This window comes from Thunnus albacares, chromosome 11 (genome assembly GCF_914725855.1).
Source record: "Thunnus albacares chromosome 11, fThuAlb1.1, whole genome shotgun sequence".
Taxonomy (NCBI): Eukaryota; Metazoa; Chordata; class Actinopteri; order Scombriformes; family Scombridae; genus Thunnus; species Thunnus albacares.
This window is the reverse complement of record NC_058116.1, coordinates 5903525-5928665: the sequence shown is the minus strand read 5'-3', so window position 1 is coordinate 5928665 and position 25141 is coordinate 5903525. Positions and strand designations below refer to the sequence as shown.

At 35.9% G+C, this 25141-nt stretch overlaps 2 protein-coding genes across 2 annotated transcripts in view; both read left to right on the top strand.

Annotated features, from left to right (window-relative positions):
* The window catches only part of LOC122992669 (hepatic lectin-like), a 70598-nt gene extending 53144 nt beyond the window's left edge, over positions 1-17454 (top strand). Inside the window, exons 2-6 of the mRNA XM_044366540.1 lie at positions 11471-11716; positions 13602-13744; positions 15651-15760; positions 16288-16417; positions 17334-17454. Of these exons, the coding sequence (XP_044222475.1) occupies positions 11471-11716; positions 13602-13744; positions 15651-15760; positions 16288-16417; positions 17334-17375 (671 nt within the window). The 3' untranslated portion in view covers positions 17376-17454. The remainder of the gene's footprint in view (positions 1-11470; positions 11717-13601; positions 13745-15650; positions 15761-16287; positions 16418-17333) is intronic.
* LOC122992667 (CD209 antigen-like protein B) overlaps positions 1-25141 on the top strand; it is a 145644-nt gene that overhangs the window by 76035 nt on the left and 44468 nt on the right. The window lies entirely within an intron of this gene.

Here is a 25141-nt window from a genome sequence, read left to right as displayed (position 1 = left end):
CTGAAACAAATGTTTCCACATCACTCTGAGGTAATTCATCACTTGACCAGGATTAGCTTCCAAACTACTTGTGATGTCACAAATCATGCTGGTAAACTCAGATTTAAGGTGAGAAGGTGAGCACAGAGAGACTTTCCCCTTCAGATGATGAATGTGAAAACAAACTGCACATACATCATTCAGAACAGTAAAGCACAGACAGTACAGTTAGTACAGTAGACGTCTAGAAAAGTTTTACTTTTTAACCAAATATACAAAAGATTTGACTTCAAAGTGAACATAAAGTGGCTTGTATATCATTAGTTATATCATAAATTCAAGCACCTTATTTGATCCGAGTCATCAGGACATAAGTAGTGAAGTATCCTACTTCAGTATCTCTGAGTTAACTACTTACTTAACTATTTGTGTTTTAAGACAGCATCCCCAAATGTTAAGGTGGCTTTCAGGTTGTCATATTTTTGGTCTGTAGCAAAAAATCACATAACAAATGATGCTGATTGAAAATTAGTTTTTATGGAAGATCAATATGTTGTGTATCAATATGTTGTGTACAATAACAAAACTATGATTGTAGTGGGAAGGTTAACATTTTTTCTTACATTTAATAGATGTTATAATCTAAGGAAATATTTAAGATATTTTTATTTAATTAAAAACAAAGAATTACTGATCTAGTGTATACTTTTATTGAAGAAGGATGCTTTCTCTTCCACTGGTCCAACATTACTCAGAAGTACTTCAGACAATCTCTGATTGTCTTATTCAAAACAAAGCACTCACAAGTCCAGTTTTAGAGACCTGCACCTGACTTGACCTGTTAATGTAACATGAAACCTGACCTATAACCAACAGACTACACACTCAGTTAACACACTTTATTTGTTACTTTCACATGACCAAAAAACAAGTCAGGTTAGCCTTAACTAGGATAAACAGATGTTTGCTTAATAACACAAAGATCACTGGTTTAACTGTAGGCTGATTTAAAGTTTTATAAAAGGATTAAAGCACTGATGATTTTTTGAGCTACCTGGTGCAAGACTCTGACTCAAATGTAATGTTAGTGGTGGTATTACATGAATTTTTGTTGATTCAAATTTTACTTTCATCTGGTGATGTGAAAGCTGAGCTTTGTGAGATCCTTGTATGATGATTTAAAGCATGTTGTGATTGGAGACACAAAGCTTTTGCCACTCGCTTTGGAAGAACTACTGAGAATGGTTTCAAAGCATTTTATACATTCAAAGGGAGGCATCTGCTGGCCAAACCTTGGTATTGAGCTCATGATCAAACAGTGAATCGAACTAGCTGTCAGAGAAAGTGAGTGGGAGATTTTGAGATTTGAAATTTTGATAAACCTTTATGTGTTTATTTCCGTGGTGTCATCCAGTGTTAGTATCCCGTCTCAAAATCTGACATGGAGACACAGAATGAATGAGCTGAAATCAACAGTTTGTTCTATTATCTTCAAATAAAAACTGATGTCATCAAAATAATTTGAAAGATGCGATAATCACAAAAATTGTATTCATACCACAGAACTGCAGCTAAAAGTCAACACCAGAAATGCTCCATAGTTGGTAGAATATCAACAAGTCAACTCTAGTCACATGTTATGTTGTTTTAACCCTCATACTTTGGAAACAGACAGACTTGATTCTTGTCTAATTTCTAATGTTGTGTGTTACAGAGTATACTTGCCCTGCAGGATGGAGGATGTTCAGATGTTCCTGTTATTTCCTCTCAAGTGAGTCTGGTTCCTGGTCAAGAGGCAGACAGGACTGCAGAGAGAAAGGAGCAGATCTGGTGGTTATAGACAGCACTGAAGAACAGGTACAGAGTGTTTGTTTGTATGCTTGTAAAGAAACTGTGCCTGATTACAATCTTCCTGTACCTTGAAAAAAGCTAAAATACTTATTTATTTATTTTTATGGATCATTGGTGTTCAACACCTTGACAGTAATAATTCAAATGATTTGAATGAACTTGTGCTGCTCTGTAGCATGTTTTGCTGGTATTCTTAAGTTTGCACATTTGCCTTAAAATCAAAGTATTTCATTTCATCTTTAGCAAGCTAGCTAACATTCTTTTAACCTTTCACTATGTTTTAATCAAACTCCAGAAGCAGTCACTCATACACTGCAAGTATTTAATGAGTACAGATCTGTGTATCAGTTTAAGAAAAAACATGATGATGTCTGGCAACAGGAATTCTGTATACAGTAATTTATGCACAATTTAATGACATTTCTTATTCCCTGATTCTTGAGAAAGATGAAGTTTATAAATAAAAATAGTTATTAATAAGTATTCAAATAGTGCTAACGTTAGCAGTCACTACATAAATGTGCTTGTAAATGAGGACAAATACAGGTCAGTCTGGGGGAATCAGTTCCCACCAGGGGTGCAACAGATCACAAAACTAACAGTTCAGATCGTATCATGGTTTTTAGTCACGGATCGGATCATTTTTCGGAAAAAGAAGAAAAAAAGAAAAAGGAGACAAATATAACTTTGCTTTCCATTTATTCTGTAAAAGACTTAAAGCAAGGAACTTTTGCCAGTGGTCTTCTGTGAAAATATTCAAAATCTCCAATGTTTAAATAAAACCTTAAAATATATCAAATATTCAGTATGAAATTGTTAAATTAAAATGCAATATGAGGCATGATACCTTTTTCTTTTAAACATGGTAGTGAATGAAAAAATAGCCTGTGTCCACATTATCAAAACTTGATGATAACTTACAAACATGAGCACATGTCTTTTTTGCAGTTTAGCTTGTTGAATGAGCCACCAAACAAACATTCACCAGGGAAAAGTGCACCGCTAATGTCAGTCAGCAGCTAGATCACTAATTAGCTGCTCAGCTGCAGCACATTAAACATCATGTTAACATAGCTGCAGATGTCACTACGGACCCACTAGATGCTGGTTTGGTTGTTGTTCTTCAAAATCCTGTTAGTGGCACGCTGTCTGTCCATGACTTGTAGCTACATCAGTTTGTTTACTTTGTCTCCAATGAGACATTACATTTTGCAGTTTATCCGCGGTTCACATTCATGCTGAACTGTGGGAGGCGATTCATACAGATCACAGATCAACTACGTTCTGTTACACCACTAGCTTCTACTAAGCTTTGTGCTGTCAATATTTTTTTTGTTTTGTTTTGTTTTTTTTTCTTTAGTTTATCTATTTGTACAAATAACAAGACATAACAACCCATAATGCATTAAAAGATTAAAGAAGGACTGTACAAGTGAGATTCTGAAAAAACAAAAGGGCACCTCAAAAAAGTTTTTTTAAATGAATCTAAAATTTAAGTTTATCAAACAAGAAAAAATTATGATAATGATTATATTATTATTATATTTCAATAATAATAATAGTTAAATGGATTTTTATCAAATATGTTCAGAGTAATCCTATGTAAACTGCATATTGTTGTTCAAACAACAATATAAATAATATGGCTTTTTTCCCTTTTTTGAAAACAGACATTCTTGTCTAACTTCACTGAGGTAGAAACTTGGATTGGTTTGACTGACAGAGATGAAGAGGGAACCTGGAAATGGATTGATGAAACACCACTGACTTTAAGGTTTGGCTTCAGTTGGTTGTTTATTGACAACATACACAATCACTGCTGTATATTAGAGGTTGGTGATATGTATTAGATCTTCTATCACAGACAATGTGAGGTGACTGGCAGTTCCAGGTTGGTCTGAAGCTTTTCTGGTTAAATCATCAGTGCAAAATGATAATGATGAGAAAAAAATCAAACCAAACTACCATTTCATGGTGCATCTGAGACGGAGTTTCTGGTCCACAGTCAAGTTTCACACTTCACCAACTGTACAGTACTGTAACTGATGACCAGAACACTATGGGGCTGTTTATTTATACAGGAGGCTCCTTTGTTGCTATTTGATGACTGCAAATTTATATTTAGGAAAAATACTATGGTGAACCTGCAGCCCCGTTCAATTTGCTACTCTATAGCTCAAAACTATACTAAGGCACATCATGCAAGATATAATAAATTCCATTCTGTGATGTTTGTGAAGAAATATTATTTACAACCCTACTTCTTGCCAGGAAGAATAAGTACAATGAATAGAATGAGACACATTCAGTTTTCTTATGTTCCAGTGAAGGACTGTGTTCATGTCAGAGATTAAGTGTCACGATTCTCTTGTTCACTGACCTGTAGTTACTGGGAGAGAAATCAGCCTGATAATGGAAATGGAGATCCGCAGTGGGGTGAAGAGGACTGTGTACATATCAGGTCTGGCAACTGGAATGATCTGTCATGTGATGCTTCTCTGCTGTGGATCTGTGAGAAAAATGCTGGTGTATAATATGTAAAAATGCTTTTTCAAAGCAAACTATGATTTTGCAAAAGGCAAATCAGTTTGTATGTGTGTGAATTTAAAACTTTTCTCTGCTGTGCTGATGACCTTTTGCTTCTGTTCTGCCTTTTTAAAGAGATTTCTATAAATTAGATGTTTACAGCTTTTGCCAGAAGAGCTTCATTAACCAATTTCCAATGTTTCAAACTAAAAGAAGCAGACAGATAAAACAAAACCAAACCTCTGCAAAATGCAACAGATTCATAAAAACCTTTATTTTGATTAATGTCTTAGCTAAAGATTTCATGATAGTTGAAAGTTGCAAAAAACCTGATTGAGACCATTTCTTATGACATCCCTCATATCATAATTAAACAATGTAATATAGATTTTGTGTAATTATGTCTTATATCATCTAATGACACTTCCCTGAAAGTAATTTTTAAATGTGTGTGTTCAGCAGCTGACATATCTCTTTAGCAGAGGCCATCAGTGTTTGTGAATTTTACTTGATAATTAGTGGTTTCACTCAGGAAACACTTGTTGTTGTGAGAAAATTATCAAATTATTTTAGATGAAATGTAAAGCAAAACTATTCAACAGCTGAGTCAATATAAAGTCAGTCAATTACAACATATGAGCACTGTACTGGAGTCAGACATTTGTCATGATGTCCTTTGTAATGCTGGTAGCTGATACTGGTTGTGGCTTTTTATGTAATTATGAAAACAATTAAAATCTTTTTAAATAATTAATTTGTTTTCAGTGTCTTTATGTTTCTTTTATCATCATTAATTGTGCAGAAAAACTCTGTTCTGCTGGGATGTGAGAGGTCAGATACAGATGGGATTTCATTCATTCAAAACTGAACTTGGTTAAATGATGATCTGTCTTTTCACCACACTCTCATGCTGTATTCAACAGGCACTAAGTGAAGAAAACAACTCTAACAATGAAACAGAACATCCTGTATCTCAATCTAGACAATCTACTGGATGAGATCTGAGACTGTCTTCACCAGAAAAATAAAAGCACTGGTTGTTTGTACAAGTGACTTGAGGAAGAGTTCAGGTGGACGGGTGGGTCAGCAAACCATGTGGCTTTGACATGAGAGACAGCTGTTCTTTTGTTTACTTAACTAAAACTACTTGGTTGGAGTTGAGGAAGGATTGTCTTCATGGTTCAAAGGAACCAACGTTGACTGTTAGACAGGACCGTTTGTACACCTACCATCCATCACAACCTCCACCTCCAAGCATTAAGGTTCCCCAGAACTGTCTTTTGTGTCTATAGACCAGCTACATGTGGACTTAATTGTCGAATATAATATTGGGCTTTATGACAAAATGTAGATCATATTGTATATTATGTATCCTGCTGGACTTCAGTCTAAACCAATATGACATCTTTAATGTGTATTGTGTATATAATTAGACTTTTGTGTTGTGGTTCCTACACCTGCTGTATACACCAATACATATGATCTGTGTTGCGGGCTTGAAACAAAAGATGGTGCAGGTGTGATGTCATCGGGGTAGAGTAAATATGTTTCATTCAGTATTTTTCAGAATTTTGGACCCTATTTTCAAGTGTAATTCCATAGGTCTATATTCAGTTTTCCTTTCAATTTTCTCAAAAAAATAAAATAGCTTACTAACCTGTTCTAAAAATAGGGATCACTTTATTAAAATAAATCTCAGGTGAGCTCTGATGTCACGGTGAAATATCTAGCCATGACTTCAGGACTTGAATGGAAAATAATACAAGAAGAGGTTTATGATGTGCTAGGGAAGGCCCTGCCCATGCAAGAAAAAGCACACCACCAAGTTTCTAGCAGCCAGCTGTCTTTCCGTTACTTATCTCAATCAGGCTTTGAACTCATTAGCTACGTCCCCGGGGTCGTCTTTTTTCCCTCAACTCTGGGCGTGCTCCACCCCCCGGCCGACTCTTGTAGTCTGCTCCATTATGGTCAGGATGCCTGGAAGCTTGGAGTCTTCAACATGCTGTCCCAGTGAGCATTTTACTGTTGAAACAACATTTAAAAAATGGCTATGATCACAGGTGAAAAGACGTTCAAAACAGGTTCTAATTGAAAGATTTTCACCAACTATTTGAAGATGTTAATTGACAGTTCATATTTAGACTATATTTCACCGGGATCTGCAATACTGGCTTTCAACTGAGAAATTTGGAAGTGGTTTCTTAGCTAGGCACCAAAATGACAATAGGCTATTATTTGCACATTGTAGAGGATGAAAATTTCACACTGCAAATCACAGTGAAATAGTCTAGCAAAGGACGGTTCCCACATAGGGTCTCAAACCCCAGTCCCCCCAAACACTGACAAGGGCTCTGACCACTCAGCCAAAGCTCAGCTCTACCAGACACACAGACCTGCAGCTCTTAATACACCTGTGACACAGACAGTTTTTTTCCTCCCAAAAACAAATAATTTTTAAAATATTTGTACAAAATAACTATTTGTAAAAACCCACTATATAACCCATTAAACCCACTAGTGCTTTTCCGAATACTGTTTTCAGATTCAGCTCCAGCCCCTACCATATAGTTCCATATTTATGACATTTTATGTAAAAGATTAAATGGTTTGAAATTATATCTTTGTGTAGACCACATTTCTCCTACCAGTGCAATATGACTTTGGAGAAATACCTTCACACTAATCAGTATCGTCTCTTTCAAGCTAACATTACAACTGAACAGATTATCAAAATGATTTAACTGTGCTCATATACACAGTTAAAATGTTCTCATATAGTATTGTGAAATCCTTTAACATAAACTAGTGAAAAGCTTTCACACATAATAGTAAAATGTGCTCATATACACAGCGGAAAATTTTCCTCTCGCATACACATATGAAACAAAATTCATCCACATAGTATACTGAAAACCTCACAAACATACGAGTGAAATACTTTTACTCACACAACTGAAAAACTCTCATAAAAACTAGTGAAACCTTCTACATAGACTACTGAAACACTTTCACACATACTACTAAAATGTGCTCATATACTAGCTGGAATGCTCACGTATAATATTATGAAATATAACAGTTCAGTGGTGAATACGAGTATTATAGTTAAAAAGGAAGGCCTTCCTGTCATCTGAAGGAAACAGAAGGACTCCACACTAGGATGTGCATGTGCTCTTGCTGAATTTTGAGTACTTCAACCACAATGTATGTCCATCTGATCCTTTTTGTTTTTCAAGTCCAAACTTTATGGGCTTTATAGACTGCTCCAGGATCATACATAAGTCCATATCCATACATACATAAGTCATACTTAAGTCCAATTTTGAGTTACTTGTACTTTACTTGAGTATTTCCATTTAATGCTTCTTTATACTTCCACTCCACTTCATTTCAGAGAGAAATATTGTACTTTCTACTCCACTACATTTATTTGACAGCTTTAGTCACTTTTCAGATGAAGATTTGTCACAATGGATAATATAACAAGCTTTTTTAAAATCCAACACACTGTTAAAGATGAAACCAGTGGTTTCCAACCTTTTTGACTTTTGACGTCTTACAAAAAGCAGTGTGTAGTCGGGGTCACATTTCAGATGTCTGTGAGTTGGTAACAGTTCCACCAAATAGTGATTTTTCCCTCTAAACTTCTCACATGCTTTCATTTCAATAAATGTTTATATGATCCAATATTTCATCGAAAATCCAAGATTAGAGAAAAAGTCTGAAAACAGATTTGTGTATCAGAACTTTGTTTTTTCTTCTTTCCTCTCCCATTAATCATCTCACGACCCCTCAGATTTATCTGGTGACCCTTTGGAGGGGCCCGACCCCTAGGTTGGGAACCACTGGACTAAACTAGCTAACTGTATGTAAAGTAGTTGAAACTAGCTCCACCTCCAGCAGCTGCAACAGTAACATGCTGCTTACACATTGATGCTTCAATACTAATGATGTCATATATAATAATATATCAGTCACTCAGTCAGTCAGTCTTTAACTACATCAGGCTCATAATACTTTTACTAAAGTTGGATTTTTCATGCAGGATTTTTACTTTTATTTTTACCTTGCTGTATTGGTATTTTTACTTAAGTAAAGGACCTGAATACTTCTTCCACCACCGAGGTAAACAACACTTTGATATAGTTGGTAAGTTTTAAGTATATATGTAGTGTATATCTCCCAACAGGCATTTGATGTCAACCACAAGCTGGTTCGGTGGCGGATGGTTTTTCATGGCTGTGTTGACTATTATATACTTATGGTGCTTATTTAACAACAGAGCCTCAAGTGTCTTTTAATTGTTTTTAGGAGGAGTAAAGAACTTTGGTTTGCCCTTAAGGGTCAAATGTGATCACAGTATGGAAAATATACAGGTTGCTCATTTTATGTTGGAATGAAGGGGATTGAACAGTCATTGAGTTATCACACAACCAAAGGACTGAGAGATTATGGGCAGAACTCAATAGAGTTGTATCAAGACACTTTCTAAACATTTTTAACTTCATGGAGAAACAGGATATACTAGATTCATTGAATGTACTACATCTGCTTTGTCTGCATAATGTTTATTTACCAAGAATAGAAAGGGCAGTTACAGAATTCATAATCCAGTGGAACAACCACAGCCAAAATTATCATTCCCTCTTATATTACAAATCATATCGCAATTGCAGTAACAAATAGTAAATAGTGCAGTAATAAATAATTTGATATATCTAATAAATCAAGTATGGCAAGTTTCACAAGAGCAAAATACTAACCGTCACCCCTTATCGACCCTCCTCTGGCTGTGAACCATACCCACGCTGCTTAACGTTATATATTTCCTCTTGTTTGCCTGCAAAGATTTGAAAGAGCACCGAATTATAAAATTACTGCTACTTTTTTTGCCGTTGCTTTCATATCTTGGCGGATAAAGAGAGGAAATATATAACGTTAAGCAGCAGGAAGGGTTGGTTCACAGTCCCTGACAAAGGGGAAATAATGGGTAACGGTCTGTTAATACATAAGATTGGAAATGATTGCCGTTCTATAAATATATCAAGCTAAGCTATAGAGTAAGTAAGGCCTGGCCCTGAATATCAAAATATTCAGATAATCATTTTTCTGATTGGTATTTGGACATGCAAGTATTCAGATAGAGTTAAGTGTAACCTGATATAATAATAATGTAGGACAGAAATATAAAAGATCATTTCAAACTCCCGACTATTTATAATTACCTTCTCCTCGTGCATGATGTCCATGTGCTGAAGAATTGCTGCGCTTGATAACATGGTACACATTCTCTCCTGACTGGAGCTGCAGCTGGCAGTGGCACGCTGCTACACTGGCGGGATGGGAAGAGCGATGCTACGTGACTGTCCAGCGTGTCCACACCTGGAGTTGCAACAGTCGGATGCTGCCTGATTGTTAAGTAACGCCCTGCCTCTTGCAGGCTGTTGAGCAGACATCAGTGTGACTAACAAACAAAAAACATGCGCTCTCTTTTCTCAATCACCTTCCAGTTCAACTGAAATGCCTTCTGTTTTAACTGAAATCCTCTTATACAACAGACAACTAATGGCATCATACAATTTTTTCTTCAATAGTGAATGTGAAAGCTTTTCAATGGTTTATATAAAAGGATTTCACAATACCTTATGAGAGCATTTCAACTGCGTATATGAGCACACTTTACTAGTATGTGTGGAAGCTTTTCAATAGTTTTCATGAGAGTGTTTCAGTTGTGTATGTAAAAGCATTGCACTTGTATGTGTTTGTGGTTTTTGGTACAGTATGTGAATGAGTCTGGTTTCATATGTGTATGTGAGAGGAAAAGTACATGTATATGCAAGTAATTCTGAATAGTGTCCCTAACGGCCCCTCATAAAAATACGTTCAGTAACAAATTACGTCGTGGTAAAAACATAATCTGTAAATTTAGGGTCTTTAATCCTCTATAATTGTAATTTGGTGTGTTTTACTATAACAATCCTGTTTCAAGGAAGACAGCAGAGAGCTGTCACAGACACCACATTCAACATGTGGTACCTAACACCTCCACCTTGGTGACTTCCTCAGTAGTTAAAAGACAGAGACACTGAAACCAACAAGCATTTCATCTTTAACATAACATCCATTTGAGTGATGGAGGAAATCTATGTCAATGTTAAACCTATGAAACCTGTTGATTCAAGACCTTCAACAAATCAGACAGGTAAGAATGTTCAGTCAGACAGAGAGGCTGACGTGCTGAGCTGTGAGTAGTATGTTTTAATCTGTCATTAATCCTGTTGTATGATTGATTGGATTCACTGGTCTTTGCTCTGTTCAGGTCCGAGGAGCTCAGAGAGGAGATTTTATAGAGCTGTTGTTCTCTGTCTGGGGCTGCTGAGTGTTTTCCTGCTGGCTGGACTCATCGGCCTCGGTGTCCACTGTGAGTCTGGTTAACATTCAGAAATCAGTGATCATGTAGGACTATTATCAAAAAATGCTCATGTTTTACCAGGATGTTTATTTGAGTTTATATTTTGGGTTGTCTTGGTTCCATTCTCTTATTTTCTTTATGTATTATCATTTTTTTCTCAATGTAGCTCTTCCATTTTATTTACAAAGATATCATGAAGAAAAAAAAACGTTTCCATATTTTGTGAATATGATTTTGTGAAAGTGAAGTGTAAAACTTAATTTTTCACACAGGTCACAATGACGGGCCAAAATGGGGAAATATTTTGACTTGAGTGGATAAAGTAACTATTTTTGTAGTTTTGTATTTAATGTTGTAGAAACATGTCCCTTATTATTATTTAAGTTTTTTTTTTACTTTTATTTTTTTGACAAATTATATTCACTAATGTGAACATACATCATCTCAGGAGTGGCATTCTCAAAACGCATGGCATATTAAGTATATAATGAGGATGTTACATATGAAATAGTAAGATCCCTTTATAGGAGGAGCAGTGACTGGCATTTAAGCAATTTCAATATGAATCCAAAAAAGGGCCCATAGATAGAAAGAAATTTATTCCAAACCACCCATTAGTCTACTGATCATGCACTGACTTTTTATTTATTTGCTATTTTAGATCTTTTATAAAACATAAGACTGCCTCTTGATTGATTTCAGACCATTACTCAGTGCAGCATTCAGCTGAAGAACTCTCCACTGTAAAAGCCAACCTGACTAAAGAGAGAGACCTGCTGAACGCCAGCATCATTGAAATGACTAAAGAGAGAGACCTGCTGAACACCAGCATCATTGAAATGACTAAAGAGAGAGACCTGCTGAACACCAGCATCATTGAAATGACTAAAGAGAGAGACCTGCTGAACGCCAGCATCATTGAAAAGACTAAAGAGCGGAACAGGCTGAGTAAGTGTGGACACCACACACATACATTCTTTAATACAGAAGTACTCTGGTGAAAACATAAATAGAAATAGGTTATGTGGTTAGGTGCTTCTCTGTACTCTCAGTTCTGTAAAATGTATCTGCAGTCAGCAGATGTGTCTCTACCACATATCTCTGTGCATAACGACCCTTCTCGAAGCAAACATGAGTTTCTGTTAAGACGAGAGTGAAAACACACTCACACGCACACACACACACACACACACACACACACACACACCATTATCTGCCATTACCACCAGTTTACCACCGTAACACTAAAGGATTTCTTCAAACTGGCATCTGATTTACAGCTTGAGAGGAGTTTTAGTCGAGTATTTTAATATGATGTTTTTATACATTCAAATATTATAATAAGTCTTACTTAGTCTAAATAAATCCATTTCCTCCTAATTGTCACTTGTAAGTGTCAAACCTGCAAGCACACATTTGCACATGACATTTGTGAAGACTTACTGACTTGTGACAGTTATTTCTTTACATTAAAATCTTTATGGTCATATTTTTCTTGTTTAAAAACTTGCTTATTTTGAGGACTTGGTCCTCAAAATCAATGGAAGTGAATGAGGAGCCTGACACCTGGGAGGAATAGTGGTGTTGGTGGCAGATAACAGGGACATTAGTGGACACTATCTTATTTGTAAATGACTTTAGACAGAGGTAAGACTGCTGATTTTTTACTAACATGAAATATTGCTTTTAAATATTGAGACTTACCAAGTTTTAACTCCAGTGCAGGGTTGGCACCTATTTTTTTTAAGGAGTCACTTTTGTTGATCAAACGTTTACATAAAAGTAAAGTATACAGCTACAGGTAAGGTAGAATTGTTTCAGGTATTATCTATAATTATAAAATGCTTTATAATGCTTTATAATGTGTTATGATTATCGTTATAAAGCATTATGAATATTCATGAGTGCTTATAACCATAATTATACAGTAGGGCTGTAGTCTGCTGGTCGACTAGTCGATTAGTTGGTCGATATGCTCTCGTCCGACTAAATTCTCATTGGTCGAATAATCTCTGTGTTATTTTCATAAGGAGAAAAGTGCTACATCAATAGCTTTCCAGGAGTAATCCATTATTTTCTGTGGCGGGAGACTAACAAATTACCTGTGAAAACGTTGTTGTTTTCACGACTTCGAACTCGCCCAACCTAATGGAGACTGCTAGGTCTAACTGTACTGTTTCTCCATAATGACACAACGAGAACCCCCGTCAGGCCAAAAAAAATATTTTTTAATACTTGGTATCCCGATAGCGTTTGGGAGTCTCTGTGCAGCGCTGTTCCGGTACGTGAGTCAACCTCTGTCGTTGCCTGGGAAACCTCTGGTAGCATGGTTCCGTTAAGGAGTATGTTTGCGTGGCAAGTGAGAAAGAGTGAGGGGCAGAGAAGTGACGGTGGATGCGAGCGGGGAGGAGGAAAAGGTTAGTAGTCAGTACAGTACAGACTACAGTGTGTCAGTTCATAAATGCCAAAAAGTCTGTGTTGTTTCTCCAAATGCTGGAAAAGTGAAGGAGTTTAGCTCCAAAGTTAGCAATGATGGGTTAGCCTAACCTGACGACACAAAACAGAGAAATACAGAACAGAGAAATGTGTCACTGCCGAGTTTACTGTGTACTCTGTCCCATTACCTCCCCCCTTCCCCCAGCACCAGAAATGCTCCATAGTTGGTAGAATATCAACAAGTCAATTCTAGTCACATGTTATGTAATTCACAGTAGGAGTCATGCACTAAAATATGGTGAACCAATTATGTGCTTAATATGTATCTTTTTAACTCTCATACTTTGGAAACAGACAGACTTGATTCTTGTCTAATTTCTAATGTTGTGTTTTACAGAGAAAACTTGTCCTGCAGGATGGAGGATGTTCAGATGTTCCTGTTATTTCCTCTCCAGTGAGTCTAGTTCCTGGTTCACAGGCAGACAGGACTGCAGAGAGAAAGGAGCAGATCTGGTGGTTATAGACAGCACTGAAGAACAGGTACAGACTGTTTGTTTCTATGTTTGCAAAGAAACTATGCCTAATTGCAATCTTCCTGTACCTTGAAAAAAGCTAAAATACTTACTTATTAATTCAGTAATTAATTGATTTATATGGATCATTGGTGTTCAACACCTTGACAACAATAATTCAAATGATTTGAATGAACTTGTGCTGCTCTGTAGCATGTTTTGCTGGTATTCTTAAGTTTGCACATTTGCCTTAAAATCAAAGTATTTCATTTCATCTTTAGCAAGCTAGCTAACATTCTTTTAACCTTTCACTATGTTTTAATCAAACTCCAGAAGCAATCACTCATACACTGCAAGTATTTAATGAGTACAGATCTGTGTATCAGTTTAAGAAAAAACATGATGATATCTGGCAACAGGAATTCTGTATACAGTAATTTATGCACAATTTAATGACATTTCTTATTCCCTGATTTCTTTCTTGAGAAAGAAAGTACAAATAGTTATTAATAGGTATTCAAATAGTGCTAACACTACACAGTCACTACATAAACGTGCTTGTAAATGAGGACAAATACAGGTCAGTTGCCACTAAGCTTTGCAGCTATTTAAAGACCACAACAAAAGCTGTGGCAGTGTCAATAGTTTTTTGTTTTGTAAAAAAAAAACAAAGAAACAGTATACAGTAATTTATGCACAATTTAATGACATTTCTTATTCCCTGATTTCTTTCTTGAGAAAGACAGACTAAGGCTAAGACTAAAGACTAACACTAGCAGTCACTACATAAATGTGCTTGTAAATGAGGACAAATACAGGTCAGTCTGGGGGAATCAGTTCCCACCAGGGGTGCAACAGATCACAAAACTCACAGTTCAGATCGTATCATGGTTTTGAGTCACGGATCGGATCATTTTTCGGATCAGCAAAAAAAAAGAAAAAGGAGACAAATATAAGTTTACTTTCCATTTATTCTGTAAAAGACTTAAAGCAAGGAACTTTTGCCAGTGGTCTTCTGTGAAAATATTCAAAATCTCCAATGTTTAAATAAAACCTTAAAATATATCAAATATTCAGTACGAAATTGTTAAATTAAAATGCAATATGAGGCATGATACCTTTGTAGTGAATGAAAAAATAGCCTGTGTCCACATCATCAAAACTTGATGATAACTTACAAACATGAGCACACGTCTTGTTTTGCAGTTTAGCTTGTTGAATGAGCCACCAAACAAACATTCACCAGGGAAAAGTGCACCGTTAATGTCAGTCAGCAGCTAGATCACTAATTAGCTGCTCAGCTGCAGCACATTAAACATCATGTTAACATAGCTGCAGATGTCACTACGGACCCACTAGATGCTGGTTTGGTTGTTGCTCTTCAAAATCCTGTTAGTGACACGCTGTCTGTCCATGACTTGTAGCTACATCAGTTTGTTTACTTTGTCTCCAATGAGACATTACATTTTGCAGTTTATCCGCGGTTCACATTCATGCTGAACTGTGGGAGGCGATTCATACAGATCACAGATCAACTACGTTCTGTTACACCACTAGCTTCTACTAAGCTTTGTGCTGTCAATATTTTTTTTGTTTTGTTTTGTTTTTTTTTCTTTAGTTTATCTATTTGTACAAATAACAAGACACAACAACCCATAATGCATTAAAGGATTAAAGAAGGACTGTACAAGTGAGATTTTGAAAAAACAAAAGGGCACCTCAAAAAAGTTTTTTTAAATGAATCTAAAATTTAAGTTTATCAAACAAGAAAAAAATATGATGATAATGATTATATTATTATTATATTTCAATAATAGTAATAGTTAAATGGATTTTTATCACATATGTTCAGAGTAATCCTATGTAAACTGCATATTGTTGTTCAAACAACAATATAAATAATATGACTTTTTTCCCTTCTTTACTGAAAACAGACATTCTTGTCAAACATCACTGAGGTAGGAAGATATAGTTGGATTGGTTTGACTGACAGAGACAAAGAGGGAACCTGGAAATGGACTGATGGAACACCACTGACTTTAAGGTTTGGCTTCAGTTGGTTGTTTATTGACAACATACACAAACACTGCTGTATATTAGAGGTTGGTGATATGTATTAAATCTTCTATCACAGACAATGTGAGGTGACTGGCAGTTCCAGGTTGGTCTGAAGCTTTTCTGCAAAATGATAATGATGAGAAAAAAATCAAACCAAACTACCATTTCATGGTGCATCTGAGACGGAGTTTCTGGTCCACAGTCAAGTTTCACACTTCACCAACTGTACAGTACTGTAACTGATGACCAGAACACTATGGGGGTGTTTATTTATACAGGAGGCTCCTTTGTTGCTATTTCATGACTGCAAATTTATATTTAGGAAAAATACTATGGTGAACCTGCAGCCCCGTTCAATTTGCTACTCTATAGCTCAAAACTATACTAAGGCACATTATGCAAGATAGAAGAAATTCCATTAATGTGATGTTTGTGAAGAAATATTATTTGTGTGAAGGACTGTGTTCATGTCAGAGATTAAGTGTCATGATTCTCTTGTTCACTGACCTGTAGTTACTGGGCGACAACTGAGCCTAATAATGGAAATGGAAATCCGCAGTGGGGTGAAGAGGACTGTGCACATATCAGGTCTGGCAAGAAAACTGAAGACAACTGGAATGATCTGTCATGTGATGCTTCTCTGCTGTGGATCTGTGAGAAAAATGCTGGTGTATAATATGTAAAAATGCTTTTTCAAAGCAAACTATGATTTTGCAAAAGTCAAATCAGTTTGTATGTGTGTGAATTTAAAACTTTTCTCTGCTGTGCTGATGATCTTTTGCTTCTGTTCTGCCTTTTTAAAGAGATTTCTATAAATTAGATGTTTACAGCTTTTGCCAGAAGAGCTTCATTAACCAATTTCCAATGTTTCAAACAACTAAAAGAAGCAGACAGATAAAACAAAACCAAACCTCTGCAAAATGCAACAGATTCATAAAAACCTTTATTTTGATTAATGTCTTAGCTAAAGATTTCATGATAGTTGAAAGTTGCAAAAAACCTGATTGAGACCATTTCTTATGACATCCCTCATATCATAATTAAACAATGTAATATAGATTTTGTGTTATTATGTCTTACTATATCATCTAATGACACTTTCCTGAAAATAATTTTTAAATGAAGTCTGTTCAGCAGCTGACAGATCTCTTTAGCAGAGGCCATCAGTGTTTGTGAATTTTATTTGATAATTAGTGGTTTCACTCAGGAAACACTTGCTGTTGTGAGAATATTATCAAATTATTTTAGATGAAATGTAAACCAAAACTATTCAACAGATGAGTCAATATAAAGTCAGTCAATTACAACATATGAGCACTGTACTGGAGTCAGACATTTGTCATGATGTCCTTTGTAATGCTGGTGGCTGATACTGGTTATGGCTTTTTATGTAATTATGAAAACAATTAAAAGCTTTTTAAATAATTAATTTGTTTTCAGTGCATTTGTTTCTTTTATCATTAATTGTGCATAAAAACCTTGTTCTACTGGGATGTGAGATGTCAGATACAAATGGGGATTTCATTCATTCAAAACTGAACTTGATTAAAAGATGATCTGTCTTTTCACCACACTCTCATGCTGTATTCAACAGGCACTAAGTGAAGAAAACAACTCTAACAATGAAACAGAACATCCTGTATCTCAATCTAGACAATCTACTGGATGAGATCTGAGACTGTCTTCACCAGAAAAATAAAAGCACTGGTTGTTTGTACAAATGACTTGAGGAAGAGTTCAGGTGGACAGGTGGGTCAGCAAACCATGTGGCTTTGACATGAGAGACAGCTGTTCTTTTGTTTACTCAACTAAAACTACTTGGTTGGAGTTGAGGAAGGATTGTCTTCATGGTTCAAAGGAACCAACGTTGACTGTTAGACAGGACCGTTTGTACACCTACCATCCATCACAACCTCCACCTCCAAGCATTAAGGTTCCCCAGAACTGTCTTTTGTGTCTATAGACCAGCTGCATGTGGACTTAATTGTCAAATGTAATATTGGGCTTTATGACACAATGTAGATCATATTGTATATTATGTATCGTGCTGGACCTCAGTCTAAACCAATATGACATCTTTAATGTGTATTGTGTATATAATTAGACTTTTGTGTTGCGGTTCCTACACCTGCTGTATACACCAATACATATGATCTGTGTTGTGGGCTTGAAACAAAAGATGGTGCAGGTGTGATGTCATCAGGATAGAGTAAATATGTTTCATTCAATATTTTTCAGAATTTTGGACCCTATTTTCCAGTGTAATTCCATAGGTCTATATTCAGTTTTCCTTTCAATTTTCTCAAAAAAACCCCCCAAAAAACTAACAGTCCCTTTTCTAAAAGTAGGGATCAATTTATTAAAATAAATCTCAGGTGAGCTCTGATGTCACAGTGAAATATCTAGCCATGACTTCAGGACTTGAATGGAAAATAATACAAGAAGTTTATGATATGATTTAAAGGTAGGTTTGAGGATTGCTGTGACTCTATAATGAAACCCTTGAGTTGGATCGCCCAAATCAACAAACTGAAAGGAGCTCCAGAATCTCAGGTGCTTTGAAAACCTTACAGCAGGTAGTTGGTTTAAACAGTATACAGGTTATTATATATTCATTTTTAATAGTTGTTAAATCTATCATATGTCAATTTTAAATATGAATTTTTGTCCCAGATTTAATTTTTAAAAAGTAAAATCCATTTCAAATCAGAAAATGTCATGATATAAGTTAAATCATATTCAAAGTAAACTTTGTGCAGTCAGGCTCTTTATGTGGTTGCACACGTGTGCATATGAAAGAGAAAAGAGATAGAGAGCAAGTGCACATACACAACTGTTTATTTTGTCTGTCCGACAAAATAAAGCCTGCCAAGTTAAAACCAAATCTACACACTTGGGGGAAAGAGTCCTCGCTGGAGAAGTATGAGGGTAAAGTCACTCTAGGAGGATCTGCAGCAGTGGCTCCGTTGTGTGGGTCTGTGTGCAGGCCTGGTCAACTGCCTTATTTTTTTTCCTACCCGCATTCTGACCTGTCCCTACTCTGCCTCTGATTGGCTCTGATGCTGATATTCTTACCCTAATCCTAACTATCTCACTCCTTATGCCTTGGCATAGGCACCCCATTAGATGGCCATCTATCATTAGACTGCTGTAATTCCTTATAATTTGGTCTTAGTCAGTCTTCCAGATCCCGCATGCCACTTATTTAAAATGCTGCTGCTCCTCCGTCACTCCTGTGTTGGCCTTTCTTCACTAGTTTCCTGTTGACAACATCTCACTGTTTCTCCTTATATTTCTGACTTTTAAACCTTCCAACTGCTCTGGGTCTTTGAAGTCTTCTGATTTAAACCCATAAGTGCCACCATAAACACTGTTTTTTCCATTACACTGTGATATTAGTATGTTATATGGGCTGCTAGGTGATACTGCTACATCAGTGTTGCTTGTTCTTACACAGCTGATTTTTTACATTGGTGACAGTGGTGTCATGGACACAAGTACCACAAGGCTTTGCCTTAACTTATCTACTTCCTCAATGATACCCCTGTTGCCACTGTTCTGTGGAACAAATGTATTAGAGAGCAGTTTACAGACATGTAAAATATGAACATTCTGTGTAAGAATGACAAAGAACAACAGCCATTATTGGTATTATGAAAAACAATATGAATATTTTCTCTATGAGCGACAAATGAAAATCTCCTTCCAATGAGCTTACTACCAAACAGCATCCATATGTTGATTTCTGTTTAAAAAGTAAAACAAGACAAGAGACTCATAGAGTTTTTGGCAGTTCCTGTTTTCGAGTTATTACCACAGATTGTATCTATTTTTAGCATATTTGTGTGAGAAACTGAACCCAACAAGAGTTTCATCATATACTATACATGCGTTGTAGCTTGTGCTTCAGAGCTGACCCTTTAGAAAATAGTTGGCATCCTTAAGAGCGATGGAGACAATTTATGCAAATGTTGACTCAAGAACTTCAACAAAACAGACAGGTAAAAATGTTGCACAAAGATCTCAATTATCATCTGTTCTTTTGTTGTATCATTGACTGTATTGACTGTTTCTCTGTTCAGGTCTGGGGAGCTCACAGAGGAGATTTCATGGAGCTCTTCTTGTCTTTCTGGGGCTGCTGAGTGTTTTCCTGCTGGCTGGACTCATTGGCCTCGGTGTCCACTGTGAGTCTGTTTCACATTCAGAAGTTTAAGTCAGACTGAATTTAGGAGGAACATTCTACAGCAAGATGTCTATTTTTCTTTTCCATTTATGTTGTACCGCTCTGCTTATTCTCAGCCAAACTCTGCAGGTAGAGGTCTGGATGAACATGAGCATCACCTCAACTTTTTCTTTGGTGCCATATTTTAAATCATGTTTGAATGCTGGTGTAGGTCATATTTGTCATGTCTTTGATCTCTGGAAACCTGCATGGACTTGTTTCAATGATGTTTCATAAAACTACATTAATAACAGGGAAAATATTCTCCCATGCCTCTGTATGTAAACGCCATTTTGCAGGTGAAAAAAAATACCTTTAAGGTTACTATGTGGGACAATACTTCAAATCTAAAAACATTCAGTTTGCCTGTAAAATAGTACCAGTACGGATATGTGTCACACTTTTTTAGTTTTTTTACTAGGGTTAAATGCCCCCCTCTTATACTGGCATGGATACATGTCACACTTTATTTTTTATTTTTTTTACTAGGGCTAAATGTTAGTGAACCTGTTGTGAGAAAACATCAGGGTGGCATACTATTTACAACATGCGCTGTATGTGCCAGGCTGCTCAGTGTCAAACACCAGGACTGCTTTTATGTTGTAGTCAAAGCTGAATGAAAATCTGGAAAAAACTTGCTTTGAATAACTTCTAGAGATCTGGATCCTTTGCTCTGTAAAGTTCTGCTCTGTTCAGTCTGGTTTTGTTTTGTTCCATTTTGCTGTGCCTGCACACCTTTATTACAGAGACTTTCTTCCATTCATTCTGGTTGTTTTGTCCTACATTTGAGTCCACCTGCTCCACTACTCCTGAAAGCTATTTGCTTTAAAATAATACTGGAAGCTGTAATTACTGAAAATGTACATTTTAAAAGTTTTAAAATGGTATTTGAGATAAGTGACTGAATAAACATAAATGTGACATGTCTTTTGATTTATTTCAGACCACAGTGTGCGCAGTTCAGCTGAAGATATCTCCGTTATCATAGACAACCTGACTGAGCATCTCCAGGACAGTAATAACAAGCTTTCTTCCATGTCTGAAGAGAGAGACCTGCTGCTTGCCAAACTCACTGAAATAGCTAAAGAGATGGAAAAGCTTCAGAGTTTATCTGTACAGAGTGAGTGACATCCATGGCTATACAGTACTGCACACACATTGTAGAAGAGCACCTACAGAGAACACTATGCTGAAAATAGAAGACTGATTGATTGATTGATTTATTGACTGGAACAGTGTGCAGTTTGAAACATTAAAGATGCACTGCACCAGAGTTAGCTTGGAGCTAATTTGCATCTGTAGTCCCCGACAAAAAACATACAACAGCACAACAATAAACAGTACAAAGCAAAAAAAAAAAAAAAACACACAGAACACACCATACAAAATACAAAGCTACACACAACAGCACATCACATACAGCCACAATGTCAATTAGAAATTAATAATATAAACTTGTCAAATTAAAAGCAAGACTACCTGCGCTAATGAGAAGACCATAGATGGAGTTTAGACTCAGTGGTCACACAGCTGATTGGTCTTTAGTAGATTTTTTAATTTGGCCTTGAATGTATTGATTGAACTACAGTTGTTCATATCATCAGGTAGGGCATTCCACCGAGTTGTGGCTCTCACAGAGAAAGCTTGCTGCCCAAATGCAGTGTGACGAAATGGTATGGTACAATCTTGTGTAGAGGATATTCTGGAGGATCTAATAGAATTTACTGAGCGAGTGGACACAAAGTCACATAGTGGAGGAGGGGCCAAACCATTTAAAATTTTATAAACTAGGCACAAATTTGAGAATAATCTAAAATTCTCAAAGCTCAGTAAATTGTACTTCTCCAGTACCCTACAGTGATGGAAAAATGCATTGGCTTTTTGTCCAGAGTTTTTAGACTCAAGAGGTCTTATGGCTGTTTCTCCAGCCAGCCCCCAACATGTGATGCAGTAAGACATATGGGAAAGAAAGAATCATAGCATGCATAAATATCTTGGCTGCGTCCAAAGAGAGACAGTTTCTAATATGTCTAAAATTTGCTAAGTTGTACTTTATGGTTTAAACCATTTTTTTTAACATGTTTCTTAAAGTTTAAATTTGGATCCAGTGTCACACCAAGACATTTAAAATCAGTAACTATGTCAATTTTTTCACCTTTGATGAAAATATCAGCGTTAGGAGGGTTTACCATAGTCTTAGAGGAAAAACATGCCCTTTGTCTTGTTTACATTTAGACTCAGACATGATTGATTAAGCCAATGTGTGATCCTTTCCAATGCAATTGTTAACTTAGCAGCAGCTAACTCAGCTGTTTTTGCATGTGTGTACACAACAGTGTCATCTGCATACATTTGTAGTTCTGCATCATGACACTGTTGAGGGAGATCATTAATATACAGGCTAAATAATAGAGGACCTAACACTGACTCTTGTGGTACACCCATTGTGCACTTCATGTTACTGGACAGTGTGTCACCAACTTTAACACATTGTCTCTTATTAGATAAATATGAAGACACCCATGCCAGTGCTCTAGATGAGAAGTTAAATTTAGAGAGTTTTGATATTAAAACATCATGATTGACAGTGTTGAATGCTTTACGCACATCTAAAAATACAGCACCAACTTCTCCCCCTTTGTCAAGTCTTGATTTAATTTGCTCTATTAAGTGCAAGGTAGCATTTTCGGTGGAATGACTTGCTCTAAAGCCAAATTGCATACCATGTAGACCAAAATTGCTTCTCTTAGCTCTTGGATAACTTTGTTCCTTAAACCTTTATAAATCAGCATGTCAGTGTCTCTTGTAGTTTTAATTGCCTGTCCTTAATTGCCTGAAATCTGTCCTCTTAATTATACAAATTATCTTCAATCAAGAAGTTTGTTGTAACTTTATGTGGAAACGCTCTTGTATTTACTCATCTTCAAACATTTTAAAATATTTGTCATCAGGAAATTCCAAACACCATCAACATTTAACATGTTAGCATTCTAACCAATAATATCATGCTAACATGCTAAATGTGACATTAGTAACACGCTACAGTAAGTTTAGAATGTAACAATGCAAAATGTGCCAAAATCACTTAACTTAGAGCAAGCAACCACCTATAATGACTCATAACCAGCTTATGATGTATTATATCTACCTATTCCTCAGGAATTTCATTACTCACCCAGTGACCACTTCGAGTAGTTTACAATCACATTATAATGCATTACAAGATGATTATAATGTATTCCAACTATGAGAATTATAAAACACTGTGACCCTTGCAAAAAAATGTCAGCGTGTGACCAGCAATGAAGTATTATGATACTTAACCTTATAGATTATAATAAATTGCTTTGTGTTATGATTATTGTTATAAAGCTTTATGACATTTATGAGTGCTTATAACTATAATTATACAGTGCTATAAGCAGAGTATAATGCATTTTAAGTATGTTTATGATGCATTATAGACATTGGTGTCAAAGAAGTGTTACCCAAATAGTTATGTCTATCATATGTAATCAACTTTGTTCAACCCTGAAAATTGCCACTAAAATTGCCTTGAACTCAGATTTAAGGTGAGAAGCACAAACATCCAAATGAAGCAACAATAAGCAGAACATATTTTTGTTTGGAGGCAGATTTCAATGTTAATACATAAACTAGTTACATTTACAGTGACTTTTAGAAAAGTTTCACTTTTCAACCAAATATCAAAACAAAAGATCTTAGCCTGGCCACTTTTAACCTTCACACATATTCAACCGATATTGTATTCAATGCTGATGTTTTGCACAAAGTACCACGTAAAATAAAAATCTATATCACTCCTTTGAGTATTTTCTGCACTTTGATCAAATGATGATGTTTTTTTCTTTGACACTCAACCCACATTTACCTTTATTTTACCCGGCTACATTTAGCTATTAAAAAAAAAAAAATACAATCTCTAAAGTTTTTGATCAACCTCCATGGTAGATGTATATGCAGCGAAAAATAATCTGTACTAGTGTGCTGCACTTCCGGCCAACCCAAATGAGGGTTCAAGCTGACTTAAAAGTGAATTCGCATAAACTGGCTTGTATATCATTAGTTATATCATAAGTTCAAGCACCTTATTTGATCCGAGTCATCAGGACATAAGTAGTGAAGTATCCTACTTCAGTATCTCGGAGTTAAATACTTATTTAACTATTTGTGTTTTAAGACAGCATCCCCAAATGTTAAGGTGCCTTTCAGGTTGTCATATTTTTGGTCTGTAGCCAAAAATCACATAACAAATGATGCTGATTGAAAACTAGTTTTTATGGAAGATCAATATGCTGTGTATCAATATGTTGTGTACAATAACAAAACTATGATTGTAGTGGGAAGGTTAGCATTTTTTCTTACATTTAATAGATGTTATAATCTAAGGAAATATTTAAGATATTTTTATTTTATTAAAAACAAAGAATTACTGATCTAGTGTATACTTTTATTTAAGAAGGATGCTTTCTCTTCCACTGGTCCAACGTTACTCAGAAGTACTTCAGACAATCTCTGGTTGTCTTATTCAAAACAAAGCACTCACAAGTCCAGTTTTAGAGACCTGCACCTGACTTGACCTGTTAATGTAACATGAAACCTGACCTATAATCAACAGACTACACACTCAGTTAACACACTTTATTTGTTACTTTCACATGACCAAAAGACAAGTCAGGTTAGCCTTAACTAGGATAAACAGATGTTTGCTTAATAACACAAAGATCACTGGTTTAACTGTAGGCTGATTTAAAGTTTTATAAAAGGATTAAAGGATTGATGATTTTTTGAGCTACCTGGTGCAAAACTCTGACTCAAATGTAATGTTAGTGGTGGTATTACATGAATTTTTGTTGATTCAAATTTTACTTTCATCTGGTGGTGTGAAAGCTGAGCTTTGTGAGATCCTTGTATGATGATTAAAAGCATGTTGTGATTGGAGACACAAAGCTTTTGCCACTCGCTTTGGAAGAACTGCTGAGAATGGTTTCAAAGCATTTTATACATTCAAAGGGAGGCATCTGCTGGCCAAACCTTGGTATTGAGCTCATGATCCAACAGTGAGTCAAACTAGCTGTCAGAGAAAGTGAGCGCAGTTATTTTTGAGATTTTGATAAACCCATA